Source organism: Fukomys damarensis, unplaced genomic scaffold (assembly GCF_012274545.1).
Source record: "Fukomys damarensis isolate Sample0158 unplaced genomic scaffold, DMR_v1.0_HiC HiC_scaffold_10, whole genome shotgun sequence".
NCBI classification, from domain to species: Eukaryota; Metazoa; Chordata; class Mammalia; order Rodentia; family Bathyergidae; genus Fukomys; species Fukomys damarensis.
Window position 1 is genome coordinate 8,758,398 of NW_022900922.1, and position 26,925 is coordinate 8,785,322.

General features: G+C 34.1%; 1 protein-coding gene across 4 annotated transcripts in view; it reads right to left on the bottom strand.

Annotated features, from left to right (window-relative positions):
• The window catches only part of Zmynd11 (zinc finger MYND-type containing 11), a 103,504-nt gene that overhangs the window by 23,961 nt on the left and 52,618 nt on the right, over window positions 1–26,925 (bottom strand). For 2 of the 4 annotated variants that reach the window (XM_010615732.3, XM_010615731.3), the window contains exons 3-5: window positions 16,667–16,826; window positions 9,194–9,238; window positions 6,339–6,500 (exon numbers count right to left, since the gene is read on the bottom strand). In XM_010615732.3, the coding sequence (XP_010614034.1) occupies window positions 6,339–6,500; window positions 9,194–9,238; window positions 16,667–16,826 (367 nt within the window). The remainder of the gene's footprint in view (window positions 1–6,338; window positions 6,501–9,193; window positions 9,239–16,666; window positions 16,827–26,925) is intronic. The other 2 variants (XM_010615733.3, XM_010615734.2) reach the window with 2 other exon arrangements.

Genomic DNA, 26,925 nt, shown 5'->3' on the forward strand with positions numbered 1-26,925 from the left:
TACAAAAAAAAAAAAAAAAAAAAAGTATCTGGTTCAGACATAATCTTCTAAAATTATTTTTACTTTTGTCTGTATAAAAGTGACATCACCCAGTTGTCTTTACATAAAAACATTTGATTAATGTTAATTATTGTTGTTACGGTTATCTACCATTAAAAAAGCAGCACTTCTATCTTACTTAAAAGTCAAATCTCCATTCTGTATTTGTTAATATGTCTTAAATGTGAAGGTACTTATTTTAGGGGGTGAGAACAATAATAAATTCTCCACATTGACAGAGGAAAACTGACCAGAGAGTATAACCTGTTGCTTCATAGTAAATATATAATAAGGAATTTTATGCTCAAAATATTTTCATTTAGCTCTTGGTCTTATTCTATTCTGAACATTGAATGAGCATTTGCTCTTTTTCTGAAATTAGAAAAAAAAATGTACTGCCTACATACCCCAAAACAGAAGTAAATTTTGACTTCTAGTTTTGATAGCTTTATTCATGAATTTATCTTTAGCTAACTCAACAACAAAAAATCACAGCGCAAAGGCCTCCCACACAACTCACTCTCAAGTCAGTCAGCACTGCCAAGTCAATATGCACCGAGTGACAAAACAGTAAGTGTAATGTTACGTGTGAGTCTCCGGAGACTAGTTAATAAGTTCCTTTTACTTCATTTGCCCGGCGGATACACTGTTACATTTTTGGAGGGGGTACATAGGCCTGAACATGCAATTTAAAAGTTAATTTTAAATAGATTTCTATGAGTCTAGTTTTTAAAAATTCTTTCCTGCAAAATTTGTATCTTCATTCTAAATATTTTTAAAAGCTGCAGAAGCGGAGAGTTTTACAAGTAGTGCCATGCTCCCGTGTGGCAGCTTGCTTTCTTAGGTCTGACACACACGTGAGGGTGAGAAACAGGAGTCAGGCCATCAAGTACTGCAAATGTGGGAGAGCTTTGTGAGTACAGATCCTAAGTATTTCAAAATTATTAATAAAATTATCCTACATTCTTCTTTGCATTCTTTTATGTTTCTATATTTTATGAGGGTGCTAAGTTAATTCATCATATAATTTGTACATTAACATATTAAAATTTGTGATCCTTAACTAGAGGAAAATCCCATCTGAAACATTTGGGGAAGGTGAATATTTCTACTTATTAAAGACACACTGGAAATAATATGTCCCTATCTATTATGTTACTTTGCCTTTTGTAACGTGAATTGATCCGTTCATTTAAAAGTCAATGTATGTCATAAATAGGATGTAAAGTGATCCAGAATTAGATGACATAAAGAAGTGTAGTAAGTTCAAGTGGAAGCAGTAACATGAATGTCTAACTCCCTTAAGTTATGAAAACAAAATTCTTTTAAATAGGATATGAACATAGTAAGATGGAGGAAATAGAGGCTTGCTTTCAAACTCTGTTTCCATTGTTTACCTGGACAGGGCCAATTCTTTAGTCTAAAAAATATACATTTTACTTGTTTTGTGATACAGTATTTTTGCCCTTAATCTTCCTTTCATGTGGTATTCGATCTAGAGCAAATGCAACATTACCGAATATTATGGCCACTAATCTGTGGGGTGTTTGCTGCAGAAGGTGCTGTCTTCTTTCAGAATACTTCCACATAAGGACAATGGCTTCATGGGGAGAAAAATGCCAGGTTGTTCTCGTGAGGCCAACATTTTACACCGAAAGATGCTTTTCCTGGGTTAGTAGAAATATGTGGAAGGTGAGATCGTCTATCATGACAGCCACAAGCCACATGTGCTAAGTTGAAATCCAGTTCTTTAGTCCACAGGCCACATCTAGGGCTTAGTAAACATACATGGCAAGTGGCTCACAATGGACAATACAAGACCATTTCCACCACCACAGAAAGAACTGCTGAACCGCCACCTGCCTAGCAAGCACAGAACCGGAGTTTGAGCCCCGGTACCAAAAAATAAAAAACAGAACTGTTGGAAAGCACTACGCTAAAAGGCAGTGTGGTGCTGCTCCCCAGCAGGTGGTTATGGGGTCCTTATGACAGCCCACCTTGCCTGTGCATTTAAAAACAAGCTCAGTAGTTATTACTCAAACTGTATCCCAAATTTCACCAGTCTGTGGGCAGCAAGTGTGCAGTGAACATACACTCATGAACACACATACATATGCACACGTGAGAGCACATACAGAGCTGCCTATAACCATGGCACCAACGTGGCTTTTTAATTTGGAAACTATGTATGAAATGAAGCAAATTTGAAATGAGATATTTATTTTTATCTTATCAAACTGGCAACAAAAAAACTGAAAAATACTTTCATGTATTGGGGTAAATAGGTATCATATTCTGAAGGACAAATGGGTAATATTTATCAAAAATTTAAATATGCACATCCTGTAAGAATCCTACTTCAATTAACTATCCTACCAAAAATGATCAGCCAGAGTTACATACATGTATAGAAGCTTTCATTTTGTGTATGTGCTTGCTTCAGCAGTACGTATACTTTTTAAAAAATATAATGAACTATGGTGCATTTTTAAAGTATATCCTTTATGTAAATAAAACCTTTTTCTTAAAAAAAGATGATTTTGTTTATCCTGGAAAATTTATGGCTGTGTCAAGAAAAATCAAATAAGACAAAACAGAATCTGCAGTTTCATGCAGAACTAAATAAGACTCCTCTTTAGAAGTTAAAAATTGAGCAAGATTTTTGACATAGCAATATGAATGTCAGATTTGACAAAAGTTTCAGTGCAGAATGTTAGAAATGTCATAAGCTGCATCTCTGAGGAACTGGTTAAACAAATCATTTTAAATTGTAAGAAATACAAAAAAGATTTCTGGGTCAATATTGGCTACAAAGAATTATATATAGTGACACAGCTATATAGATACAAATTCAAATCTACGCACAGGTAATACACAAACACAAGGGGAGTCTTGAGAATATCTGCCTGCTGTATAGTAGTTTCTGCAAATGTGGTTTTACTTGTTCTCTTCTACGTTATTTGAAATTTTTATACCAAAAATTTTAAATGTTTAAATCTCTTAATGAGTTACAAGAGTGTGAAACCGGACTTTTAGCACATTGTTTTAAAAGCAAAAGCTAATCAGATATTCATAGCTACTCTTCAATAATAACCTGCTATGTCTGTAAAGTTCATCTTTTAGAAAGGAAGATATTCCAAAAACACATCCTGGTGTTGTAAGACTGAGACTTATCATGAAAATTGACAAAGTCATTTTAATTGTGAAAAATGCCTATTTGTTTTCTCAAAATATTTCAGAAATACTCATGAGTATGAGATGAACCTTCTTGAGCTGAATTAAATCTGGTAACACGCTAATACAGAGCCATTTTCATTAACGCTTTTCAAAATTGCAAGGGGCCAGGGATCAAGCTCAGTGGTTCTGCCACCTGCTTCACAAGCTCAAGGTCCCAAGTTTGATCCCTGGTACCAAAAACAGAAAAACAAAAACAAAAACTGCAAGGGACCAGTAGGTATATGAACACAGTTTTTTGATCATTACAAATATTAGAAAAGTACTTAGTTTAATCTTAAATTTTAGGTAGTTGGAGGTACCAAAAAAAAATTTTTTTCAGTAGTAATGATTAGCTTCCATTTCCTATTTCTCCTTGTACTGAAATTTAGCTCTGGCATCTTATTCTCAGAAATCCTTATTAATATAAAAGGAGAAAGTTATTCTGACCTGGAAGCATAGTTCTTGAGCTTTGATCTTATATAGTCCAAATTTTCTTAGCCCAAGAATATTTAAATCTGATCATTCACACTTGGGTTAGTGTGGAGGAGAATTAGGGCCTAAATGGCCTCCTCTGAGCACAAAGGAGAAAGGCTGCACTCAAGTGTGATTGCATGTTAAGGAACAGTTAGGACAGCTGAGGATAAACTGTTTACCAGAATGTACTAATGGAGACTGGAGAGCAGATGGATCTTGTGTTACCTCGAGGCTTGTGCTGCTGTTTGGGTGAAAAAAAGTGAGACGAACCAAAGCCTCCAGGGTCCTATGCTAGAGGCTGAAGATCCCTGGCTGCCTGCATATCAAGCCGACCCAAGTCTGGGTGTCTTTATTATTCATCCTTGTTCCCCTCCAGGTTGGAGAGGAACAAAGTAGCAGTTCTTGAGCCAGCTACACATGGCACCACAACTCAGGGTCACCTACAGGTTAGAATATTAAAGATGGCTTTAATTGAATTTTTGGTACTTTTAGAAAGTCAACCAAAAACTTCACCTTAAAGATATTTAAAATTCTGTTAGAATTCCAAAATTACTTTCTCCAATGATTAAAAACTATTAGCACTTATCTTTCTCTTGTACATAACTATTCATATAATGGATTATCGCAGGTGAAACCTTTTCTTTGGAAATTTTAAAACTCAAGGTCAAACTGCTCACACTCAACTTCCAAAGCAGGCTTTTGAGTCTACTGCAGGGTAGCTTCCAGGCCAATAAATGAAGGAAAAATTTAAGATTCTGTACAGATTTTCGGTGTCTTTTCAGTAAGTACAACTAGGCCTTTAAATCATAAAAATACCTGGACTTTAAAAAGCAAAAAGAAACGCCAGAGAAGAAAAAATTGGATAGGGCAAGCATGTTTCTGTGTGATCCAACAACACTGAATTTTTCTTGTTTCACTTTATCAGAAAATAGCAGAGCACATACATATAGAAATGGAATCAGACAACTTGATAGTGAATTGATGGAGGTATTATATATATTTTCCTCATAGGTGTAACTGTTCAATAACTATTCTTAAAGAAAAATAAAACATCCACAATAAAGTTTAACTCCTGAAAAATCCGTGTTTTTACTTAAATTCTTTACTACGAAAATAAGAACTAGATATTAAATTTGAAAAAGCTATGGTTATAAAGACACACATATACCCAAAACTGTTTCCAAATTCCTACATCTGTACTGATTCTGTTTGACCAGTGCCACTGCCTCTTTACTGTCTTGTATTTTCACCTCAGTGCTCTTATTTTTAAGTTTTCATAAAGTATAGGCTTTAACCTAAAAACAGAAGATAAATATTTGCTTTTAAAACATACAATCTAAATCCATGAGAATAAGTAAGGCTATTAACCTCAGCCCCTTTGCTCAAAACTGTGACTATTGAGACCAGTGCTTAATTTCTCATTGACGTTCAGTTTTGTAGACCTCAAAGAGGAAGACTACATCTTGAGACTTGACAGTGATATATTCAGACTTAGAAATTTGTCATTACTTTATCATCACTTAGATTGGAACTTTACCATTATCATTTATCTGGCATGTAGGTATCTAACTGATATGTCACTATAAACATTTTTTACTGTTATACCAATTGTCTTGGTCTGCCTATTTTGTACAGTAGTGTTGATAAAATTAAGCAGACTTAGATAACATAAAACCAGTTCATAAGAGAAGTCTAGAATGTATCTTGTATATTGTTCACTGAGCTGGCAAGAAGTTTTTTGAGTAATACCAAAGAGAAAAAATTGCAAAAAACAACTTCAGAAGATGAGTTGAACATTTAAATTACTGAAGTATTATAAAACATTTTCACAAATTGAACTAAGTAATCGGCACAATCTGCAGGTCCCAAATAAGCATTTTAACAATAGCAAGTACAAAACTATAACAGAGGTTGCAATCAGTTTTGCACTCATCTCCATGAATGCCGAGGTGAGTGTAGTATTCAGTCATCACACACCACTCATCAGCACAGACACACTACATCCCACAGCCAACAATCACAGCACACATACTCTTCAGTGGGGAAAGAGAATGGAAGTAATTGTGGAAAGTACCTACTTTCCCTACCAGATAATTCATTCTGGCTTAAGTAAAAGAATTACTTTTCCTCATCCCTCCACCCTCCAAATAAAATGGAAGCAAAAAATAAAGGTAACATTACACGGATATAAAATGGGAAGCAGATAAAGAATGTGTGCAACAATGTGCCTTTTACTAGTGTGTTGAGTAGCATAAGCTGTGCAATTTCTTAGAAAATAATCAGTGAACAGATCTCGGTATGATATAGTATTTCATATTCCAAAGGCTGTCCATTAAACTCACCATATAATCTAGACGTAGGTGTAAAGGAAGAATATATTTTTATGTAATTATAGCTTTCTAAAATCCACAGCCTGACATATGATACATGTTCTGTGATGTCCATTTAGGAGTGCTCTGTGTTAAGTTATCACCATTTCAATGGATCGCCCCCTCCCTCCAGTATACTTTATCCATCCACCTGGCAAGACCACCTGGAATACCTTTGTGAAGCTATTATTCATTAATTTCAACCCTCTGACCAGCACATGAAAGCTCATAGGTACTCACCCTGCAAACTGGGCACTGCCAGTGACTACTGCTGTCTCTAAGCCTGAACTCATCAGACAAACACTTGGAATGATACACACGAAAACACAGGTCACATATCAACACCTCTCCAGGCAAATGGCATTCAAAACAATACCAGTCATGATTTTCTGTTTCCCAGTCCTACAAAAAATACAAAATAATTTCGTATGACATTTTGTCAATATCTGCAATGTCTAAGAACAAAATTGACACTAAAGTCCATCAGAAATTAGGCATTATAAACAATTTTTGACATTTTCTGTGGTAAAACAAGAAGGGAAAATACCTAGAAATTTATTCTTTAAATTTTAAATTCTTTCCTAAACAGTATCAATACTCAGAAGTGTATTAAGGTGATCTGATAGTAAACAAGTCCAAAATGAAATAAATCCAAAGCCAATCCCAATTCTAAAAGTATCTTTCATTTAAAAATATTATCTAAGGAATTTTTTCAGTAAGTACCCCAAACAAACCTGTAGCTCAGTATTTCAAATAAACAAACCTTTGCTTTGTTCTGCTTTTTAAAACTTTATATAATATTCGTGAGAACTTGGCATACTGTGGGAACAGGGAATAGCAGCAGCCCATGGTGGTGCGCACTAGTCTCATCCATAATGCTGGATGCCTTACTGAAAATAACCCTAAGTCAGAATGTCCATGTTCTGATACCCTGCCGGATCCTTGGGTTCTGTTTGAATTTGCAAAATAAATCGAAATCGTGAAACTAAAGCTTTAATCATATTGTCCAAAGGTGAGTATCACAGAATAGAAAAAAAGGAAGTAGGCTTTTCCTGATGTGGCTATTCTAGAAATAAATGAATATGACTGCAAGTGCACTGCAAAGCAGGCGCCGGAACCACTGAGCTAAATCCTGGCCCATCAACATGTTCTTTATGTGCTACCTCTTTGTAGATCCTTTGTATAGTGGAATAAACTGTTTATACAATTAAATATAAACAGGAAGACTACTAGCAGTTCTACCGGTTTAGGATTCATTCTTGATAAATAATTACTCTTAGCTTTACTGAAATATATTTTAGAGCGAAGGATTAATTTTCAACTTTCTTTTGTAGATTTGGTAACCAAATGAACAAGGGGAAAACTTACAGCTAACATAATGAGAACCACTTCCAGTGGGGATCCTAACGGTCCACATATGGGCTCTATCACTTCTCTTTTGATAAATCATTATCTATAATATTTCAAAAGTTTAACAGTTTTTTTCCCCATTTTCTTGGATGTCAATTCTCTTTCAATAAAAAGGCTTCTATATACAACTCCATAAGTAGTGATTTCTTTAGAAATTAAGTTCAAGTGCATTGTCTGACCATATTTGAGTGTCACTATCCACTCTTTCAGAGGTAGAGAATCACTAATGTTCCAGAGCCGTAACTAGGGTATATAATACAATCTGTATAAATGTAAACTTATTAGTTTGCTTCAGAAATCAGTCTTCACTGACCAAATCAAAAGACACGAGCTTTTTTGTTTTTTAGTTATTTGCTACAGATATACATACTCTGCAAATTCAGCATGTGGAATAATTTAAACTGGACTACAATCATTAAATATTTACATAATTTTACATAAAATTCTGTGTATGGCAGAAAACAATCTACTCCGCAAAATTTGACCCAGTGACACCACATCAATGTAATATATGTATGTGGTGATTAGCTGTATTAAAACAACAGTCATTACCTCATATGTATGTTACATTTTAGGTATTCTAATTTTTGCACAAAAAATCTTCCAAAGTAAATTAAGTTTCAGTGGAGTTAAGATACCTTGTTCTATTTTAAATCAACAGAACTCTTTCCACATTTAAAACAAAGAATTTCAGAATATTTTCCTGATAGCTATTTAAATACACATTAAAGGATTTTGTTAGCTTATAATAGGAACTGGCTTCATCATTTGGGCTTCTTTGCTTCGTCTTCATATGGTGGTCAAGATAGTGAATTTTAGGTTAATTAACAAAAGGAAGAGCATAGCTCTGGTCTGTTCACATTACCTCCTACCTCCTTTCATCCCTACTCTTCCCCCGTCCAACTATGAAATGAGGATGAGCATGAACCTGTCTTTATCTTTGAGGACACATTTCATTCTAGACTTTTTTTTTTAGGCACGGTCTCACTTTGTAGTTCGGGCTGGCCCTGAACTCACTATGTACTCCAGGCTGGCCTCGAACCTGCCTTGGCCTCTCAAGTGCTAGGATTTCAGGCATGTGTTACCACACCTGGCTACTTAGTTTTCCATAAAGGTATTATTTAAATAAAATAAAGTAAAGAAACATTTGAATATATGTTAACTCTATTCTCGCACATAAAATAAGTATGGGCTGGGGAAGGCAGCACTTGTTCAGTCTTTTAATCATGGCAGTAGCTATTAAGAATATCGAAAGCATGCAAAGTCAAGTTCAAGATTTATTAGATTCTGAGATTTTTCTGAGGTATAAATGATATAGGTGTGTTTATTATAAGCCAAGTTGCCTACAATTTGTCTTTTAATAAACAGAAGTCATTTCTGTAGGGCTTGTAACATTCAATTACATGTCAATAAGCTAAGCTTGCATTTTCATTGGGTTCCACCAGATGTCATCAGCTACTCTAGACACAGCTGCTTAAAAGCATATGTGAGAGGCCACCTCAGAACAAGCAAGCTTTGAAAAAGCAAACCTAATAGCACAATATTCAAAACTAGAAGCAATGTAAAGATAGTATGGTTTTAACAAACAAATTAGCAAGAGTTAACTAAGCTAACCTAAAGTAAAATAGAAATGTATTACAAAAAAAGCAGAATTAAAGTAAAATAACAGTGCAAAATTAGTTCACCTTGTTTGGGGTTGCTGTCCTGGAGAAAGGCTGCATACTGTAGGCCTTTCAAAATAAAAACAAAATAATCTTGGTCTCTCTACTACAAATTTTGCTCAATATCAGGTAATACACAGGGCTAAGTGATTTCATACATGGTTAAACTATTATTGCCTTATACTTTATACTATTTTCCAAAAAATATTAAATGATAATCTATCAATATGCTAATCATTAATGAAAAGATAACATGCAAACTTAATAGTCACTACTAGTTTTAGAGGAAACTTCACACTAACACAAAAGCTACAAATGGACACAGAATACATCTCTCTGGGAATTCATGTGCTATGAAACCTATCATGACTATCGAAAACTACTTTACTAACAAATAAATTCAGTGCCACCACACAGTTTCACAGTACCATGAGTGTATGTCTTACTGATCTAAGAGTTTCACGCTAGATTTTTAAAAACTGGAGTGAAGAGTGGGAGTGTGGTGAGCTCAGTACCTCACCACAGTGTGAAATTGACACAGGCTGTCCCCAGAACTTAGTAGGAAAAGTTCCGCCATCTAGCAGCAGCCTATTGATCTAAGTCACTGCCCCGGCATTCACGGCTGTGTAATCTCGGGCAGAATGCTTAGCTTCTCTGTATGTCATTTTCTATCTGGAAAATGAACAGAATGATAGTACCTAGTTTATGGGGCTTTTGTAAGAATCAAATGAGTTCCTCCGTCTATGATATGTAGAAGAGTGCCTGGAATGATGAGCACTCAGGAAATATTAGCTGGTGTTATTCTCTTTTCAGTGCACAAAACAGGAACTGACTAAGCCACAAAATGAATGACATGCTTATAATTACATGTATGTGCATATTTCTCTTCCATGCACTTTAATTTCATTATTCTATCTGATTTTAACATTTCTGTAAGTTAGGAAGAACAAGGAATATTATGAATTCCAAATCAGATAAAACAGAAGCGCAGAAAGTTGTTTGGCCGTGTAGCGAGGGAGGTGGCATGAAGAACTGCTGGAGTATGGAATTCCACATTATAATCCAGCCTCTTTAGTATTTCAAAAGGAATTGTAACTTTCAAAATAATTTCATATTTCTACTTAATGAGCAGATAAGCATTGCACTGCTAAGTATGGGTACATGACATCATACTTTAGTGCAGATATAATATAAGATTAATTCTCTACAATTCCAGGTTGCTTAATTTTCTTAGCAAATCCAGTTAATCATTTAGAAGTGATAATTTTATGGTTACATATGCCTAGTAATTTTAAATATATTTTTAAAATAAAAATATTACAACTCAGTGAAACAGGAGTCAGACATAAGGACAAAGAGCAACAACAATGAAAAGAACTCATACACACGCCCAATCAATCAATCAATCAATCGAAACAGGCTGAAAACATTATACAGGATATAGGATAGCATGACCCAAAATTATACTTTTGAGTAAAATGGAAACTCTTTACCAAAGCAAGAATGATTTCTGAGTATAACTAGAGTTTAAACTCACACAAAATTATAGTATAATTGGTTTCTAATTAATGATTATCAATGCTCAATACTTTACCTATAAAGTAAATATATAACTGTGACTGGGCATGGACATGGGTAGACTGTATAGTTCTAGATATAATTAACACAAAGAGAATAATATATTTCACATTTTTAAGTCAAGAGCGTTCAAGAATATCAAATTTTGCATGTAAGCTTAAAACATATCACACAGTATTTGATGACAAATAGGACAAGAGAAGGCAAAAACTGAAACAGCCTTTAAAAAATTTTTACTTTATCGTGCCATACTTTATTCTAAAAGGAGAGCCTATTTAGCAGGCCTCTCCTCTAATATTTTTCTCAAGAACAAAGCAAGGAATCCAGTTCTCTCCGTGGCTTCCTTTGGTGTTACTTGTGAAAAATAAGCCCATAAATTCCAGCACTATCTCTTGTCTAAGAGATGTGAGCTTAGGGTAAATTTCAAGAGAACTATATACCAAGATTTCTTTCAGAGTGGTCAATTGAGTTAATAGCATACACACAAAAAAGTATCTTGTCTTTCTGTAAATTAGGATTTAAGTCCATTTATCCCCAATATAATCTGTTAATGTCCTTAAGGCACAAAATACATATTTGTTTTAATGATGCCTTTAAAAATATTTAAAATCTTAAAAATTAAGAAAAGCAAAATAATATAGAATGCCACCAAGTTTTCACTTATCATCTCTCAGGACTATCTAAGAATATGATATCCTGCTTAGGCAGTACAAACTTTTCACGTACTTATGAAAAGAAGATACTCAAAGTGAAGCAAATAAATAATATTAACCACTTCAGTTTCAAAATGCACATTTGATTTGTTTTTCTGCAAATGATCTATAACTCAAGGTTGTCTCCTATATTACATTAAACACTCCAGCAGGACTGTCCAATCTGCAGTGAGCACCTTGTGTTAAGAGGTTAACTCGTATAAAGATTAATACTTACTACAAAGATAATCAATTGCAAACTTCACTCAATGTAGCCAATGGTAAGATGCTATCTATGAAATATATTTCGTAAATTGTAACCATAGAGAGGATGAAACACTGTGAATAAATATGGATTAAATGTAGCCATCCATGTATATTTCTTTAGAGCAAGAAGCAATAAAGCAATCTATAAATCTCAGAAGATTTAGCATTTCCTTAGAAAAAAGTCTTAATATAACAAAATGTTGAAGGTCAGACATCACAAAGTTTCTTCTATGTCCTGGTCTTCTAGCCTTTTAACAATATGATTTCAAAAGCTATGAAAACACCTTTATGCGAATTATTTGGACCCATGAATAAACGTTAATGATATACCAGTCTGGAAGTTTGAGATTACCATAAAAATTTTACAAGGGTATTTTCCAAGTTGAGCAAGTTTGCCTTTAAAGATCTGGCTGGGCTGGGTGTGGTGGTTGCACGCTTGTAATACCAGCACACTCAGGAGGCTGAGGCGGAAGCATCACCCTGAGTTAAAGGCCAGCTTAAACTACATAGTGAGTTCAAGGTTAGTTAGCCTGAACTACATAATGAGACCCTGTCTAAAACAAACAAACAAAAAAACTAGCTCATACATACATTTTTATTAACATTTAAGCAAACCAGTTAAGATTGGAATAGCTTCATTTTGAATAATTATGTTTTAATTCTACCATTTCACATGGATATCACCATGAAGATGCTTGTATCTCTTACTAATTTTACTATAGTGTTTGCAAATGAATTACCACTTACATGGGGGATTGCTGGAGATCAGCTTCACAAATGTCTAAAAATCACTTCTATCTAGTAGAAGGAATTTCAGCACCATGGGAGCCTCTGCCTTTGACTTATAATGTATAAGCTTAATATACAGGCTTCATCATAGGATGTGGGGGGGTATGTAACATCCTCTCATAGCTAAATTTTTAGTTTGACTGCTGGAAGTAATGAAAATAATGTTCAAGATATGCTAATTTTTAATTGTTTCAAATTTTTTAAAGCACTAGAAAAAAGGCAGCAGAGGCAGAATAAAAATGTAACACCAATAAATTCTTTCACTGTTAAGTTCCATTAACCATAGTCATGTATTCCTATCTTTGCAGATGAGTACAAGCCACCCTCTCCTGATACACAGGAATATGGCTTGTGAGACCTGTCAAGAGGAATAGTTTTTCTCCATCTCTGATTCTACTACAACTATTTTTATAGGTAATAAAAGGAAAAGAAGAGGAGCATTATTACATTTTTAAAATGACAGAACTGTCTGAGTAAAACATACTTTTAACTTTCAATTAAGTGTTTTAAAAATAACTAAAACATCTTGTATCTTCCTTTCCTGAGGCCATGCATGTTGACTTGACTTTTTTTCTTTCAGTCAGAAAGTCAAGAAGATAAATAATAATGCATCTTTCAGCTTTAAAAACAAGACTTTAGTGGTATCAAACTGATATAATATGCACACAGTGGCCAACTGTAATGGAGGGTCCCAAAGCCAGTGCAGGCATGTCAGAACAGCCTCTAGCCCACAGAATGTCTCCGTGCAAATTAGAAAAGGTGACCTCTCCCTAGAAGAGAGGTTGTACACTCATTTTATATGAATAAAAAACTTTACTGGCAATGCTAGGAAACTGTTGAACAGACATACATATGTATAATGCCTATTATGTAAGTAGTGTTCCTTAAGTTGCACATTCACACCGTGGGCCCAGTCTTCATACATGGACGGGCCACAAGTTCAGTACACCACGCCAAGCTGGCTGGGATGAGAGGCTTGTGCTGTGGCATGGTGGACACAGTCACATGTCCTGCGAGTATTATCAGGGAATAAGACTGCAGCACACAGGCAGCTGCTGGGTAGGCACTCCGTAGGTATACCTATGAACATCTCATTATTTCATATAAAGAAGATTCAGTGTTCTAAAGGAAAATCTCTTTTTTAAGATGTTTAAGGGTACACCAAAATAAAAAGACCCTGGTAAGAGCATCTGCCCGAGTGATTAGAAAATTCAGGTGCTTTTGCTCTAGTTTTAAGCATGTTAAAGTTTTATTTTACTTTTAATCAGTAAATAATAACTACATATATGTATTTATAGGGTATATTGTGATGTTTTGACATATTGTTGAACAATCTAATCAGGTTAATATAATCACTTCAAATATTTATTTTGAAATAAATATTTCGAAAATTTTCATTTCTTTATAGTAAGAACATTTAAAATCCATTCTTTTCACTACTTTGGAATATTTAATACATGACTAACTACAGTTACTTTGCTTTATAATAGATCACCATTAAGCGTATTTATTCACTGGTCAAAAAGTTCCATCTATCTATATTTATACGCTTTTGTAGATACTTTCATTTAATCCTTAAGCAAATGAAATAGAGAATAATATGCCCATATTATAGCTAGAACAATAAGGTTTAGAAATTTCCAAGAACATAATAAATGTATGAGACAGAATTTAGAACCCCCTTTATTACAACCTATATGACCTTACCTCTTCCTATACAGTAGGTTATCACTGAATTTTAAATATTTACATATTTTATAATCTACAGTTTTGATATTCAGTTATGTTTATATTATGCATACATATTTAGTATAAAAATATTTGTGAACAAGGACAAATTAAACCTGTATAACTGGCTGTTTGATATACATATAAGATTTCATCTAGAAAAAAGAAAAAAGAAAAGATGATTCTATAAATACATGCAGAAAGAACACATAAAAACAAAAAACCAGTACAGAACCTAATATGAACATATAATAAGTACTTGTTGAATTAAACTAAACTTCAATTTGAAAAGGATGACAGTATATGGAAAAGGAGAAATCTAAAACAGTAACGAGAAATAAATTCACTTCTCTGAAAAAATATACACAGGATCCATAAACTAAAATCCTGTTGATTAAATTATACTTATTACTAGTTAATTACCATGTAAATCTCAGAAATTACCTGTATGGTCTTCTATACTAAATCTGTAAGTTTCCGAGAAGTTTGGGATAATAAATTGTATATTACCTGTACTATTTCAAGTATATAATAAGCTGTCAGTTATTTTGTTTTTCATTGTTTTGTTTCGTTTTTGAGACAGGGACTCACTATATAGCCCAGGCCAAGGTCAAACTCATTATGTGTAGCACAGGGTGGCCTAGAACCTGCAATCTTCCTGCCTCTTAAGCCCTGGGATTACAGACATGCACCACCCTTCCTAGCTCACCCAAAGGTTCTTAACTAGCAACAATGCTTTATTTTCTGCAAAAAATCTCAATAGAAAAAATTGTTCTAAAATAAACATTTTCCTTTTCAAGAATACTTCCAATGTAAAAAATGACACCAGTGAAATTAAGATTTTGTTTTCCGTTTTTCTGTTTGGGAAAACCATGAACTTTCTTTCCTGTGGCTTTGAAGCACAAATTGACACAAACTGTTAAATCTGAACAATTTTTCTAAATTTATAATTTAGCTACTTTTGGGAATTGACTCCCCACTGAAACTGTATTGGTTAGTTTATTGCTCTCACACCTGACAGTTAATGTGTCTATTATGCCATCTGCTGTAGAGCCAGAAAAGGAAATGCTCAAAGGTTTTGGCAAAATTTTCCGCAATGAAACAATTTTAAGATTTTATGTCAGTTTTATAATTTTTTTATATATAAATATATATATATAATGTAATTTTATATATATATCATTTAATTACTATCAATCTCTTTAACCTCATCTTTTCTCCTTCCTCAAATCTCATTTCCCATGTCTACCTCCTACTTTCCTATCATCTCTCCTTTATAAAACTTATCACCTTAAATGATATTCCTCCATGAAAAGATATTTCTAATCAATTTATTAAAATATCAAATAAGGCAGATATAATGTAATTTTATATATATATCATTTAATTACTATCAATCTCTTTAACCTCATCTTTTCTCCTTCCTCAAATCTCATTTCCCATGTCTACCTCCTACTTTCCTATCATCTCTCCTTTATAAAACTTATCACCTTAAATGATATTCCTCCATGAAAAGATATTTCTAATCAATTTATTAAAATATCAAATAAGGCAGACAGAAATATTATACATGAAGCCAGTCTTTATATAAAGATATACTTCATGTATAAAGTTATACATACGGTTATATTCTGAAAAGAAAGAGAAGATTAAAATACCCTCAATTAAAAACAGGTGTCAAACCCCAGGTGCAGCAGAATTATATGTCTATAATCCCAGGTACTTAGGAATCTGAGGCAGGAGAATCCCAAGATCAAGACCAGCCTGAGCAACTTAGAAAGGTCCACCCTCAAAATAAAAAAAAAAATTCTGAGTATTATCTCAGTTGCAGAATGCTTGTCTAGCATGTACAAGGCACTGAGTTCAATCTCCAGTACCATTTTTTAAAGTCTCATAACTAGAACTATGTAAAAAATAATGAACACTTACTGTCTTTTCTACTCTTTTCTATTCGATTTTTGTTCTAATACCCAAAACCTAAATTGGCCAGGAGACTCCAACATTTGAATACTTTGTACTCTGAGATAAAACTACGGAAGTGTGGCTTCAGGGTGAAGCCATCCAGCCTCAAGTGAGTTGACATCCCTAAGAATTTGTCCCTTTCAGTGGGTTTAGAGAGCAACATTAACCTGCACTGAACATTTTTTACTAACACTTACTGAAGAAAACATTTAGGAATGCCATTACTTGTGTGTACATTAAAAAGGCTTTTGTTTTACTTTTTTAGATTCAAGACAACATAGAAAAAGCAGACTTGGTTAAATGCAAGCATTCTCCTGAAGAATCAGTAAGTATTCATTCTAACAATAATGAGCCATAAGGTTAATAAACAGGTTAAAATGAAAATTGTTAAGACTTCTGAAAATGAATTTCTATAGGTTGTATCTAAAATTCAAATACTGAAAGTCGATATCCCTAAATTAATCAAATAAAATATACTTACAATCTCATCTCCTGGCAACCAATATCCTTCTTGTTCAATACCAGCTTTTGAACCTTTGCAGCCCACTGTTAGAGTTTCAACAATAAGACCATCTTTCACAGCTAAGCTCAGCTGACGGGTGGTCTCTTTTGGATGCATACCGTGGACTCGAGACATATACCTGAACACAGAGGAAAACCAAGATTTGAAACATTTAAATGCCGAAAATTAAAACAAGTAAAACTAAGAAAGTCAAAGTGATTTGTTTCTCTTTTATTGTGACTCCACGTAAGCCCTAAAGAAAGGAAGAAAAACATTCTTGAACTGTCAATTATATCATAGTATTCTAAACCAAAACTCCGTTCTTCGTTTAAAATCGTCCCAAACCAGCAAACATAAGGTATCGAACAGATTTTAGTCAACTACCCCATTTAGTTTTAGCCCCTAGGGCAGTGATGGCAAATGTTTTGGAGACCAGTGCCTAAACTGCAACCCCATACACACTCATTTATTGCAAAGGACCAACACTGCGGGTTAAATCTGAATACTGGGGTTTCAGTTTTAAAACAAAAACAAATCACGAATTAACTAACACCTTTTGTCTTAAAACACAAATAACAGTGCCACAGGCTCTCCACTACTGCTGTGCAGATTCTGACCACAGTGGAATTGACAGTAAAAGCAGATTTTTTTTTTCCTTTTAACTGAGCAGTCTCTTACAAAGAGTTGCCTTCTACATACTGATACTTTAGTATTTTATAGAATTTTAGTTTTTAACCACAGACTTTAGAATTACAGAATCATTCTTAAGTACTTTTACTCAAGACTCAGGAAATAATACTGGAGAAAAAAACAAGAATTGCTTGAGTAGTTGTCTATACGTAAGAAAAACATGGATGTACGTTGTGACCATTAAAGCAAAAATGTGATCTTCAACAAAATATACTTTGAACTGACTCACTGATGCACACAAGTATTCTCTGATTTGTAGATTCTTGGTATTTTCTATATCTTCTTTCATTTATAAAGAAATAGAATGTTATAGACACATGTGGATTTCTGGCATTTTCCATTCCCCCTCCAAAAAAAACCCAAAATAATTTTTCCAGTAAACTACAAAGGGTTCTTTGCATATCCAGATAAAAACACATGAAGAGACAAACCAGACTGGCCTGAGACTTCTCCAGGGAAATAGTCCATGCTGAAAAACGGGAGCAATTCCTCCTGTGTCCTCAAGGAAATAAAACAGAACTCAAGAATTTTTGCCCTAGCCTATAATTCACTAACAAAGCAATAATGCCTTTTAAATTTTTTAAATATCTCAGCACCAAAAAAAGAAAAAAACCAACTTATAAATTCAAAGGATGAAGTTTAACAAAGAAAACCAGAAAAGTCCAGCAAAAGGATTAATGAACATTGGTATTTTCACTATGTGGAAGATACGTCTTCTGTTTAAGAGACAGCTCACTTTAAAGAAAAAAAAAGCTGCCTTTACTGTCAGTTCCACTAACTGAAGGACCAAGACGGAAGCATGGGGACTACCAGTGGACAATGGGTTAGAACATTAAACCCTAACAATGGAAACATGCTATAATTAACCAAAAGGAGGACATCAGAGAGGAAAAATGTAATTAGTATAAGCATACTATGTGATATTGTCACTTTTCTAATAGTCAAAAGACCTGAAACACTAACAGAATGTGTGTATGTGCATATATATATGGGGGGGTACCAGGGATAGAACCCAGGTCCTTGTGTTTGCGAGGCAGGCAGTGGTAGCACTGAGCTAAATCTCTGGCCCCAGAATGTATATTAAATATAACAAGAAGATCCAAACCAAGCATATTTGACTTTTTATAAAAAACAAAATGCCTCAATGCATTATTATTTTTTTTAATGAAGAGTAACTCAGTCTGAAAATGAAAGGGCAAAAGCCTGTAATAAAAACAATCCAAATGAAGCAGAAATCTAGATAACAATGTATAAGATTTGGAATGCAGGACAAAGATCACTTTTGAGAAAGTCAAACAGAGCACAGACAGTTCTAATGCATGCACTGTAAGAAATAAAAGACACTGACAGGTGTAGAGAATTGAGGTTTTAATCCTCTCCGCGCACACAGAAGCACATACAGAAATCTATGGAAAAAAATAAATGTATATGTAGAAGACATAAGAAAGATCCAGTTAAAAAATATCTTCAGGGCTGGGGATTTAGCTCAGCGGTTCGGTGGCCTGCCTTGCAAGCGCAAGGACCCGAGTTCAATCCCTGGTACCAAAAAATATATATATCTTCAGTAGTTTCCAGTAACATTAATAAAAACTGACCATGAAATCACCACAAAAATGACCTTGTTTCTAAAAGTGATATGCTTTGCTAGTTACAGTGAAATTAAGATATTAATGACAAAAACTAGAAAACTATAATAAACTACTGAGTCAAAAATAATACCTAAAAATTGCAAAAGATGGGCCAGGGCTTTAGCTCAGTGGCGCCGCCACCTGCCTCGCAAGCACAAGGACCCGAGTTCAATCCCCGATAACAAAACAAAACAAAACAAAACAAAAAAATTGCAAAAGATTATAAGCAAAACTAAAAAAGTTAATAAGTTCTAGTTAAAAAACAAAAATTATACAACTAAGAAATATTAAACCAGGAGCTCCTTCTTTAAGGAAAAATAAAGAAGTATCATTACCTAGTCTAACCAACAGTGAGAACCCACAGTACAAACTTACAAACTAGGAAATACCTAGATGGCCATAGCCCTAGGTAAAAAGGAAATTAAAACAGACCCCAAGACGCTAGAGTTTCCTAAAAAAATATGCGACCAAAATATAACTACAGAAAAAAAATAGAGAACTTATAAAGATTAATTTCCAAAGAAATAAAAAGGAGGTTGACAAAGAGCTTCCCTAGAAACACACTAGCTACACTTATATTCATAAAATAATTCTAGCAAACTTTTAGCAACCAGATTGAAACTCTTCTAGTGGATAAGAATGAAGGAAAGCAAGGACTCTAGCACATAATAGGAACAAAGCCTCACAAAATAGCATGGGGAAACACCAAACCAAACAAACCCAGTGTCCCACGGAAATACTGATGTAAAATTCTCAAAAAAAATACTCAAAGCTATACCCGAATATTTAACGTATTAATAAAGATCAATACATTAATACATTCAAATATTAAAGGAATACATCATAACCAGGTGTTTAACTCTAGGAAGACAAAAAGATTTACTATTAAGAAATCTAAAAGTGTAATTTACCTAATTAATAGAGCAAAAGTAAAAAAACAAAAAATGTTGGCATATGTTGAAAAAATATTTCATAAAACTCAAAAACAGGAATGAGGGCCAGGGATTTAGCTTAGTGGTTCTGGTGTCTGCATCACAAGTGCAAGGGCCAGAGTTCGATCCCCAGTACCAAAAAACAAATAAACAAAAACAGGAATAATGAATACTTCTCAAATATAATCAGGAATATTCAAAAATGTTTACTACCATTACTTTTCTTGAACACTTTGTACATGTAATAACCACTATAGTAAAAATAGATATTAAAGTTGAAGAGTTAAAGCAACTATTCGCAAATCATATATTTAGAAAACCTAAATTATGTCAACATGCTATTTTTAAACAATTAATAAATTTGATATACAAACTAAGATATTAAAATTGAAAGCATTTATACAACAAAATCAGTTAGGAGATACTTGTTTGCTTATTTGCTCTGGTACTGGGGACTGAATCTGTGACCTCATGCATGCTAAGCACCTACTGAACTACTGAGCTATACCTTCAAACCCCAAGTTACATGATTTAAGATAAGATCAAACCTCAATTATTTACAACAACAATAAAAAAGTCTTACTATTAGAAGAAATGACCAAGTATGTATGGAAAAAATTCTGCTACTTATATGAAACAAAAAAGATAAAGGAAAATTTTGATTACAATAAGGGTGATACTCAAATTACTGGTAGAAAGATTAATTAATGGATGGCCCTGGAACAGCTGGCTACATATATAAAACCTGGAAAAAAGGTGGAGTCCAACCTTAGTCTACACCCATGAATTAATTCTAAATACATTAGATGTAAATGTAACAACCCAAACTACAAAATTATTAGAAGGAAAACAATGGAGATTATTTCTCACACCACCAAAACCTCCAAGTGTGAAACGGGTGAGAACTGGTATGATATGACTAAAAAAATGTATGTAAAATTCAGTAATGTCAACCTAGGGAAGAACCATAATAACCAAAGTTAAAATACAAATATCAAATTAAGAAATATATTTATAATACACACCATGAAAGATTTAACTTAATTCCTACATATTCCTTATACATAAAGGACTACTTACAGAGGTTGAGTATCCTTTATCCAAAATGCCTGGGACTAGAAGTGTTCCAGATTTTGAAAATATACATGAGATATCTTGGGGATAGGATCCAAGTCTAACCAAAAAGTTCCTTTATGTTTTACATATACTAAACTGAAGATAATGTTATACAATATTTTTAGTGCACCCATATTTTGACTGAGAACCATCACAAGAGGTCGTGTGGAATTTTCCACTTGTTGTATCATAATGGCAGTCAAAAATTCTCAGATTAGGAGTTGAAAATGGGATTTTTATTTTATAATATTTTCTGTTGGTTTTCCTGGTATATATTTAACAAAACTGCTCTCTTAGTAGTTCTAAGTTTACAGTTAATGTCTACTGCATTTCTTTTATTAGCCTACTTAGGAGTTCTAGTACAATGTATGCCGTAGATACTAACAGTGCCTTGTTTTAGATTTTATAAGGGATTCTTAAAAATAGCTCATAAATACTGATACTGGAAAATGGTTACTGGTAGATACACTTCACCAATAGAAATTGATGAATATAAGAATAAATATAACGGTTACAACAGGATTTTGGTGCACATCTTTTACTAAAGACATTCCTTTGCAGTCCTAGTTTGCTAAAAAGAATATCATTGATTTTTATTCCTTGAATATTTTTATCCATGAACTTCTCAACATTATACATTCTACAGCTTTAGAATAAAAATTTACTTTTTCCTCAGTAATAGCATGCTGGGCTCCACATTTTTAGTTCAAGAAGAGTTGAAGTTGATTAATATATTCTGGTCATTTGGTTCTCTCCTCTTGGTCTCTTTGAGGGGTTACAAAATGTGATATACCAAAGGGTGAGCAGGCTAGACTTGGCTTTTTATAGGCCCCTTCATAATAGGGTCAGTAGGGTACACAGCTTGAAGAATTAGTGCTACCTGGAATCTAAGAATGGTGATGACTGAAAAAAAAAAAGCATATCTTCCTAAGACTGATCCACCTGATGATCCTGTTTTCTTAATGTAAAGTTGGGTTAGGCAAATTAGGATAAAGAATAAGTGATTTATTATATATTCAAAGTGTCATCCAAAGGCTAAGGAACATATGTTCATTATTTAAAACAGAGGTAAATGTTAAAAAATACAAATTTGCCTGAATTGCTGATGCTTCTCCCACTCCCGCTCCTATCCAAGAGGCCACTTTGGAACAATTTTTCTTAAAAAGTAGAGAAAGGGACTAGAATAGGGCCAGAACACCACAGATATTAAGTAAACAAAGGAGTGATGTGATCCTAGTGAGCATTACAATCTAATTTTACTTGAAAAGATTGAAGACTGTTGAACTAATTATAAATAAACTCAATGTAGAGTGATTTTTATGATACCTCAAATATAACAGTCTCAATTCATTCATTTTCTTAGACCATCAAGTACTCCGATTTGGTTCATGTGAAAATATTTATGCTAACACCGTAATTCAGGTAACACCCCTGGTCTGTTATTTTCTTTGAAACATCTTAATTTATCATAGGGACTTACCTTCTTCCAATGAAAAGGCAGAACTAGAAATCTGGGTTTGAGATACCTTTACATAGGATTTCTAGTTTCTATTTTAATTAAAATGTGATGCAAGTGTCTCACATTTGTCCTATTTAATTTCTCTGAACATTCCAATACTTTTGTTCTACATTTTCTCCCACTCTTATCTATCCATTTCCTTTCCTACGATTTTCCTCCACTCCCAGGAGCTCCCGAAGTGTTCCTTTCCCTCCCAGGATACTATTTTCCAAATGCTGCTAAGCACTGAAGCGCATCGAAGCAACAATCTGTAAAACCCTAAGTTAGTTCATATCCCCTGAAATAATTCTGCATATTCCAAGACAAAAAAAGATACATGCACAGTTAATAGCAACAGTCACTGCTTACTTAACATTTTCACAAAAGTAAGAAATCTCTTGAGTCACAATTCCCTGAAAGAAATTATCTATTATTAAACCTGCTAATAATGATTCAGTCACAGAAACTTTCGGCATATTATTTGAAATCAATGTATTGGGAAGTGAGCATATTAACAAGAACAGAATGAACATGTGTATCCTGTGGACGAGTGAACCCCACAAGATACAGGGTATGTTTCTCTTAATCAAAACATATAATGAATGCTTATAATGTCCTTTGTGTTCCTTACAGACAGCTTTGTACTACTTATGTATGAGAGAATTTTATAACTAATGATAATGCCACGTGTTTATTTCAAGTATGCTCTAGATAATCCGGACGAATCTTAGCATGTTTACTGCCCACAATTTTAAGGCTTGATCATGCCCAACTGTTTAAAAGGCTGAGTCAGCTTGAAAGACTCAAGAAAACATCATAAAATTCAAGATAGAAATTTAAATGAAAACTGATCAATTAAACTTGATAAAAGAGGCTTTGTGTATAAAAAGCTATGGAAATTATGAGAAGGCATAAAGCATATGATTAGTAAGATGCAGAATTTCTTCATGGCATTTGCACTAGAAACCCTCTTTTGGGGCCAGGATTTAGCTCAACAGCGCCGCCACCTGCCTGCTTTGCAAGTGCAAGGGCCTGAGTTTGATCCCTGGTACCAAAAAAAGAAAAAGAAAAGAAACCCAGTTTTTTTCTGTAGCAACCACCGCTAATTTCCACTCTGCAAATTAAAAACAAACAATAAAATTCAAAAACATTTATGATAATCATAACAAGCTTTTACCCTTAAAACGTAAACTAAAACAGAAAGAAAATTATTTACTTATGCTAAACCAACAGGATATTTAAAAGTATTCTTCTAAGTACTGGTAAAGGTATATTGAGAAAAGCTATCCTAACACAACATTACCGAAAAGTACTTACTAGAAAGGAGTGTGGCATTATATATCAACAGCTTTACAGATAATCCTACCCTTCAACAATAATTCTACTTCTAAGGAAATAATATGAGATCAAGAATAAGACTTACGTAGAAAATGTTACAATATTAAATGGGATATTTAAAATTATATATATGCACATGTGCATACACACAAAAAGGAGGGGTGGAGAAGCTTCTAATTCTAGAAAAGGCAACCAATAAGAATGAAAAGCTAATCAGAGTTTTTGATAGATTTGGGGCCAAAGACAAAAACTAATTCAGATGCACCAAGAAACAAATCCTTGGTCAAAAACTCCACAAACTGCTAGGGGTAGTGTTATGTGCCTGTAATCTCAGCATTCAGGAGGCTGACACAGGAGGACTGCCAAGTTCAAGGCTATCCTGAGCTACATAGGCCAGCCTGCACTACAAAGCAAGACCCTGTCTCAAAAAACAAAACAACACACACACACACAAAAAAAACAAACTTCATGGACTTTGGGTGTTATACTGAAGGACTACGCTTAGGGCTAACCTAGAAAGTCCACTCAGACACTAAAAGCCCAACTTCAAATCATGCCACTTCCTGATTAGATCAAATGATCTGAAATTGGTAGTGTATCAGACAACAGCATCGTATAGCTTGTATCTGTATGTGCACTCGTCTGTCCGAATTACAGTATGTTGTATATAAGTAGCTGGCAAACAGTAAAAAACAGCCACACAGGAGATGTAAGAACATGCCACGTGTAAGTTACCATTCAATTGTTTTTGAGGACACACAGTTTAACAGTCCTGCTTTCCAGTCTATCCCACTTCTAAACACTGTGCTTGTAATTACGTACTCATTACACTCCTCGTGGTGACTCTAGGTCAGCGATGGTGGACCTGTTAGAGACCGAGTGCCCAGACCACAACCCAAAACCCACATGTTTATCGCAAAGTGCCAACACTGCAATTAAACCTGAATCCAGTCCTGAGGCTTTAGTTTAGAAAAAGTAACTGTAATCTAATGCTCGTCCTGGATCAACTTGGCTTGGGGGCTGACAGAGAGGCTGTGTGTGCCCGCTGCAGCCTGTGCGCCTTGGGTTCACTGTCACTACTCTAGGAGGAAGCACAACAAGTAGAGGTGAAATTCTTATTTTCATATCCTCGTCATGACTTCTGCTTAATCATAACTGCTGAGTTCTCACTTCACTTCTGAATGAATTAAAACTAGTTTTACAGGGACCATTTTCATCTCCAGAATTAAGGATTATTTTAATCTTACATCATTGCCTTTTCTCTTTTACTTTCCTTTTTAGTTTTATTTTAGGATTCCCTATTTTTAATGTTCATACAGAGATTTCTTTAACTGAAATACCAAATAGTTTCTCTGGTGTGAAAAACTATAATAGTACACAGGATCCTAATGAGATAATTAATAATGTGAAATAGGAAGTAAAGGGCTAAAGGTGTAGGGAAAGTGGGAAGGGTGGGGGAAAGGGAATAAGGGAGAGGAAAAAAATATGAGAAACTGAAAAAATGGAAATAAAGTGTTTATAAATGGGGAGGGGAGGAGGGGGTGAAGGGAGGGCAGGGACAAGGGGAAAAAATGAGAATCAAGACCTATTATGCAAAGGTACAGGACCCCAAGGATGAATGTAACTGTATTGTATACCTGGATTGTACCAATAAACTCAATAAATACAAAAAAAAAATAGTTTACAGTGTTCACTTGATATAGGTGCACTGCACAGATTTTAGGGTAATTACCAAAAGAGCGCTTCCTTTCCATTAACAGTAAAGGCATTATAAGTACTTATTTTAAAAGCTTCTGATTATCCCAAATGTCACACGATAAATAATTACCTTGGATTCTGACCTGTATTATTTATGCATTGACTTTAATTAAAACTGATGAGAAAAAATACTTAGTTATTTTAAAATAAGGTGGAAATTTACATATTTCTCTTTAATAGGTTGTTTTTATTTGGGGGGAACTTTTCTCCTATGACATACTATTTACTAGCATTGATTTCATGTAATAAAAAGGGAGTGTTTTTAATTAAAAGTCTCAATTTCAATTAAGATAACTCCATTATATAGCTTGTTCAAATCTTCTTACATTATTAAATTAGACCTATCTCAAAATTTTATGAACTATTTAAAAACTTAGTCTAAAGCAATGATACAACTAATCAAAATTATATACACCTGTGCAATGATGCAACAATCTCCACGCCTTCAAGAAAAATGTCAGTCAATCGGCTTACGAACGAGTTCTGTTCCAGGGAATGTTTGGAAGTCAGATGTGTTCGTAAGTCAGACCAAGTGAGTCCTATGCACCTTTCACACAAATATACAATGCAAAGCACAAAACACACATACACACAAATACTATACACAATCACACTGCACAATAAGCACACAGCTGCACAGCTGTGTCAATGTCCAGTGGACACGTGAGCTACTTCCGGAATTTGTTCCCATCTTTGAATGTTCCTGATGTGAGGTCTGTGAAAGCTGGCAACTCAAATGTCCGTAAATCAGGGACTTATTGTGTGTAGTTTCATATATGAAATTGAAATATACTGTAAGTTTCATAGTCCACTTCCTGTGTAATTGGACAAAGCACTAGCACCAGCAGAATACTGTTCTGGGACACTCTTACCACACCAGCAGTAACAGTTCAGTTAAAACTGCATGAAACCTCAACCTAATTAAGATACAGAACTGTACTCTGCTGCTTGACATGAGCTTTGCAACAATTAGAAAACGGTTAACTTTCTGAAAAGCTTAAGAATAAATTTCTTTCTGGTTTTAGTAGTATTCAAGATAGGGTCCAGCTCATTTCAGTGACCGCTTTGCTTTATGGCCATTATAAAAATGTGGCTTCTCTTTTGTATTCACTTCTAGAGAAATGAAAGTCAAATTTGTAACAAATCCTTAACAAGTTGCAGGACTTCACAAAAAACCTTATTTCAGTTTATTCCACTCTGTTTTATGACCCAAACTTCATTCTACTTTTCCTTGTCTTTTATGTCACTTTATATATATATGTATGTATGTGTATATAT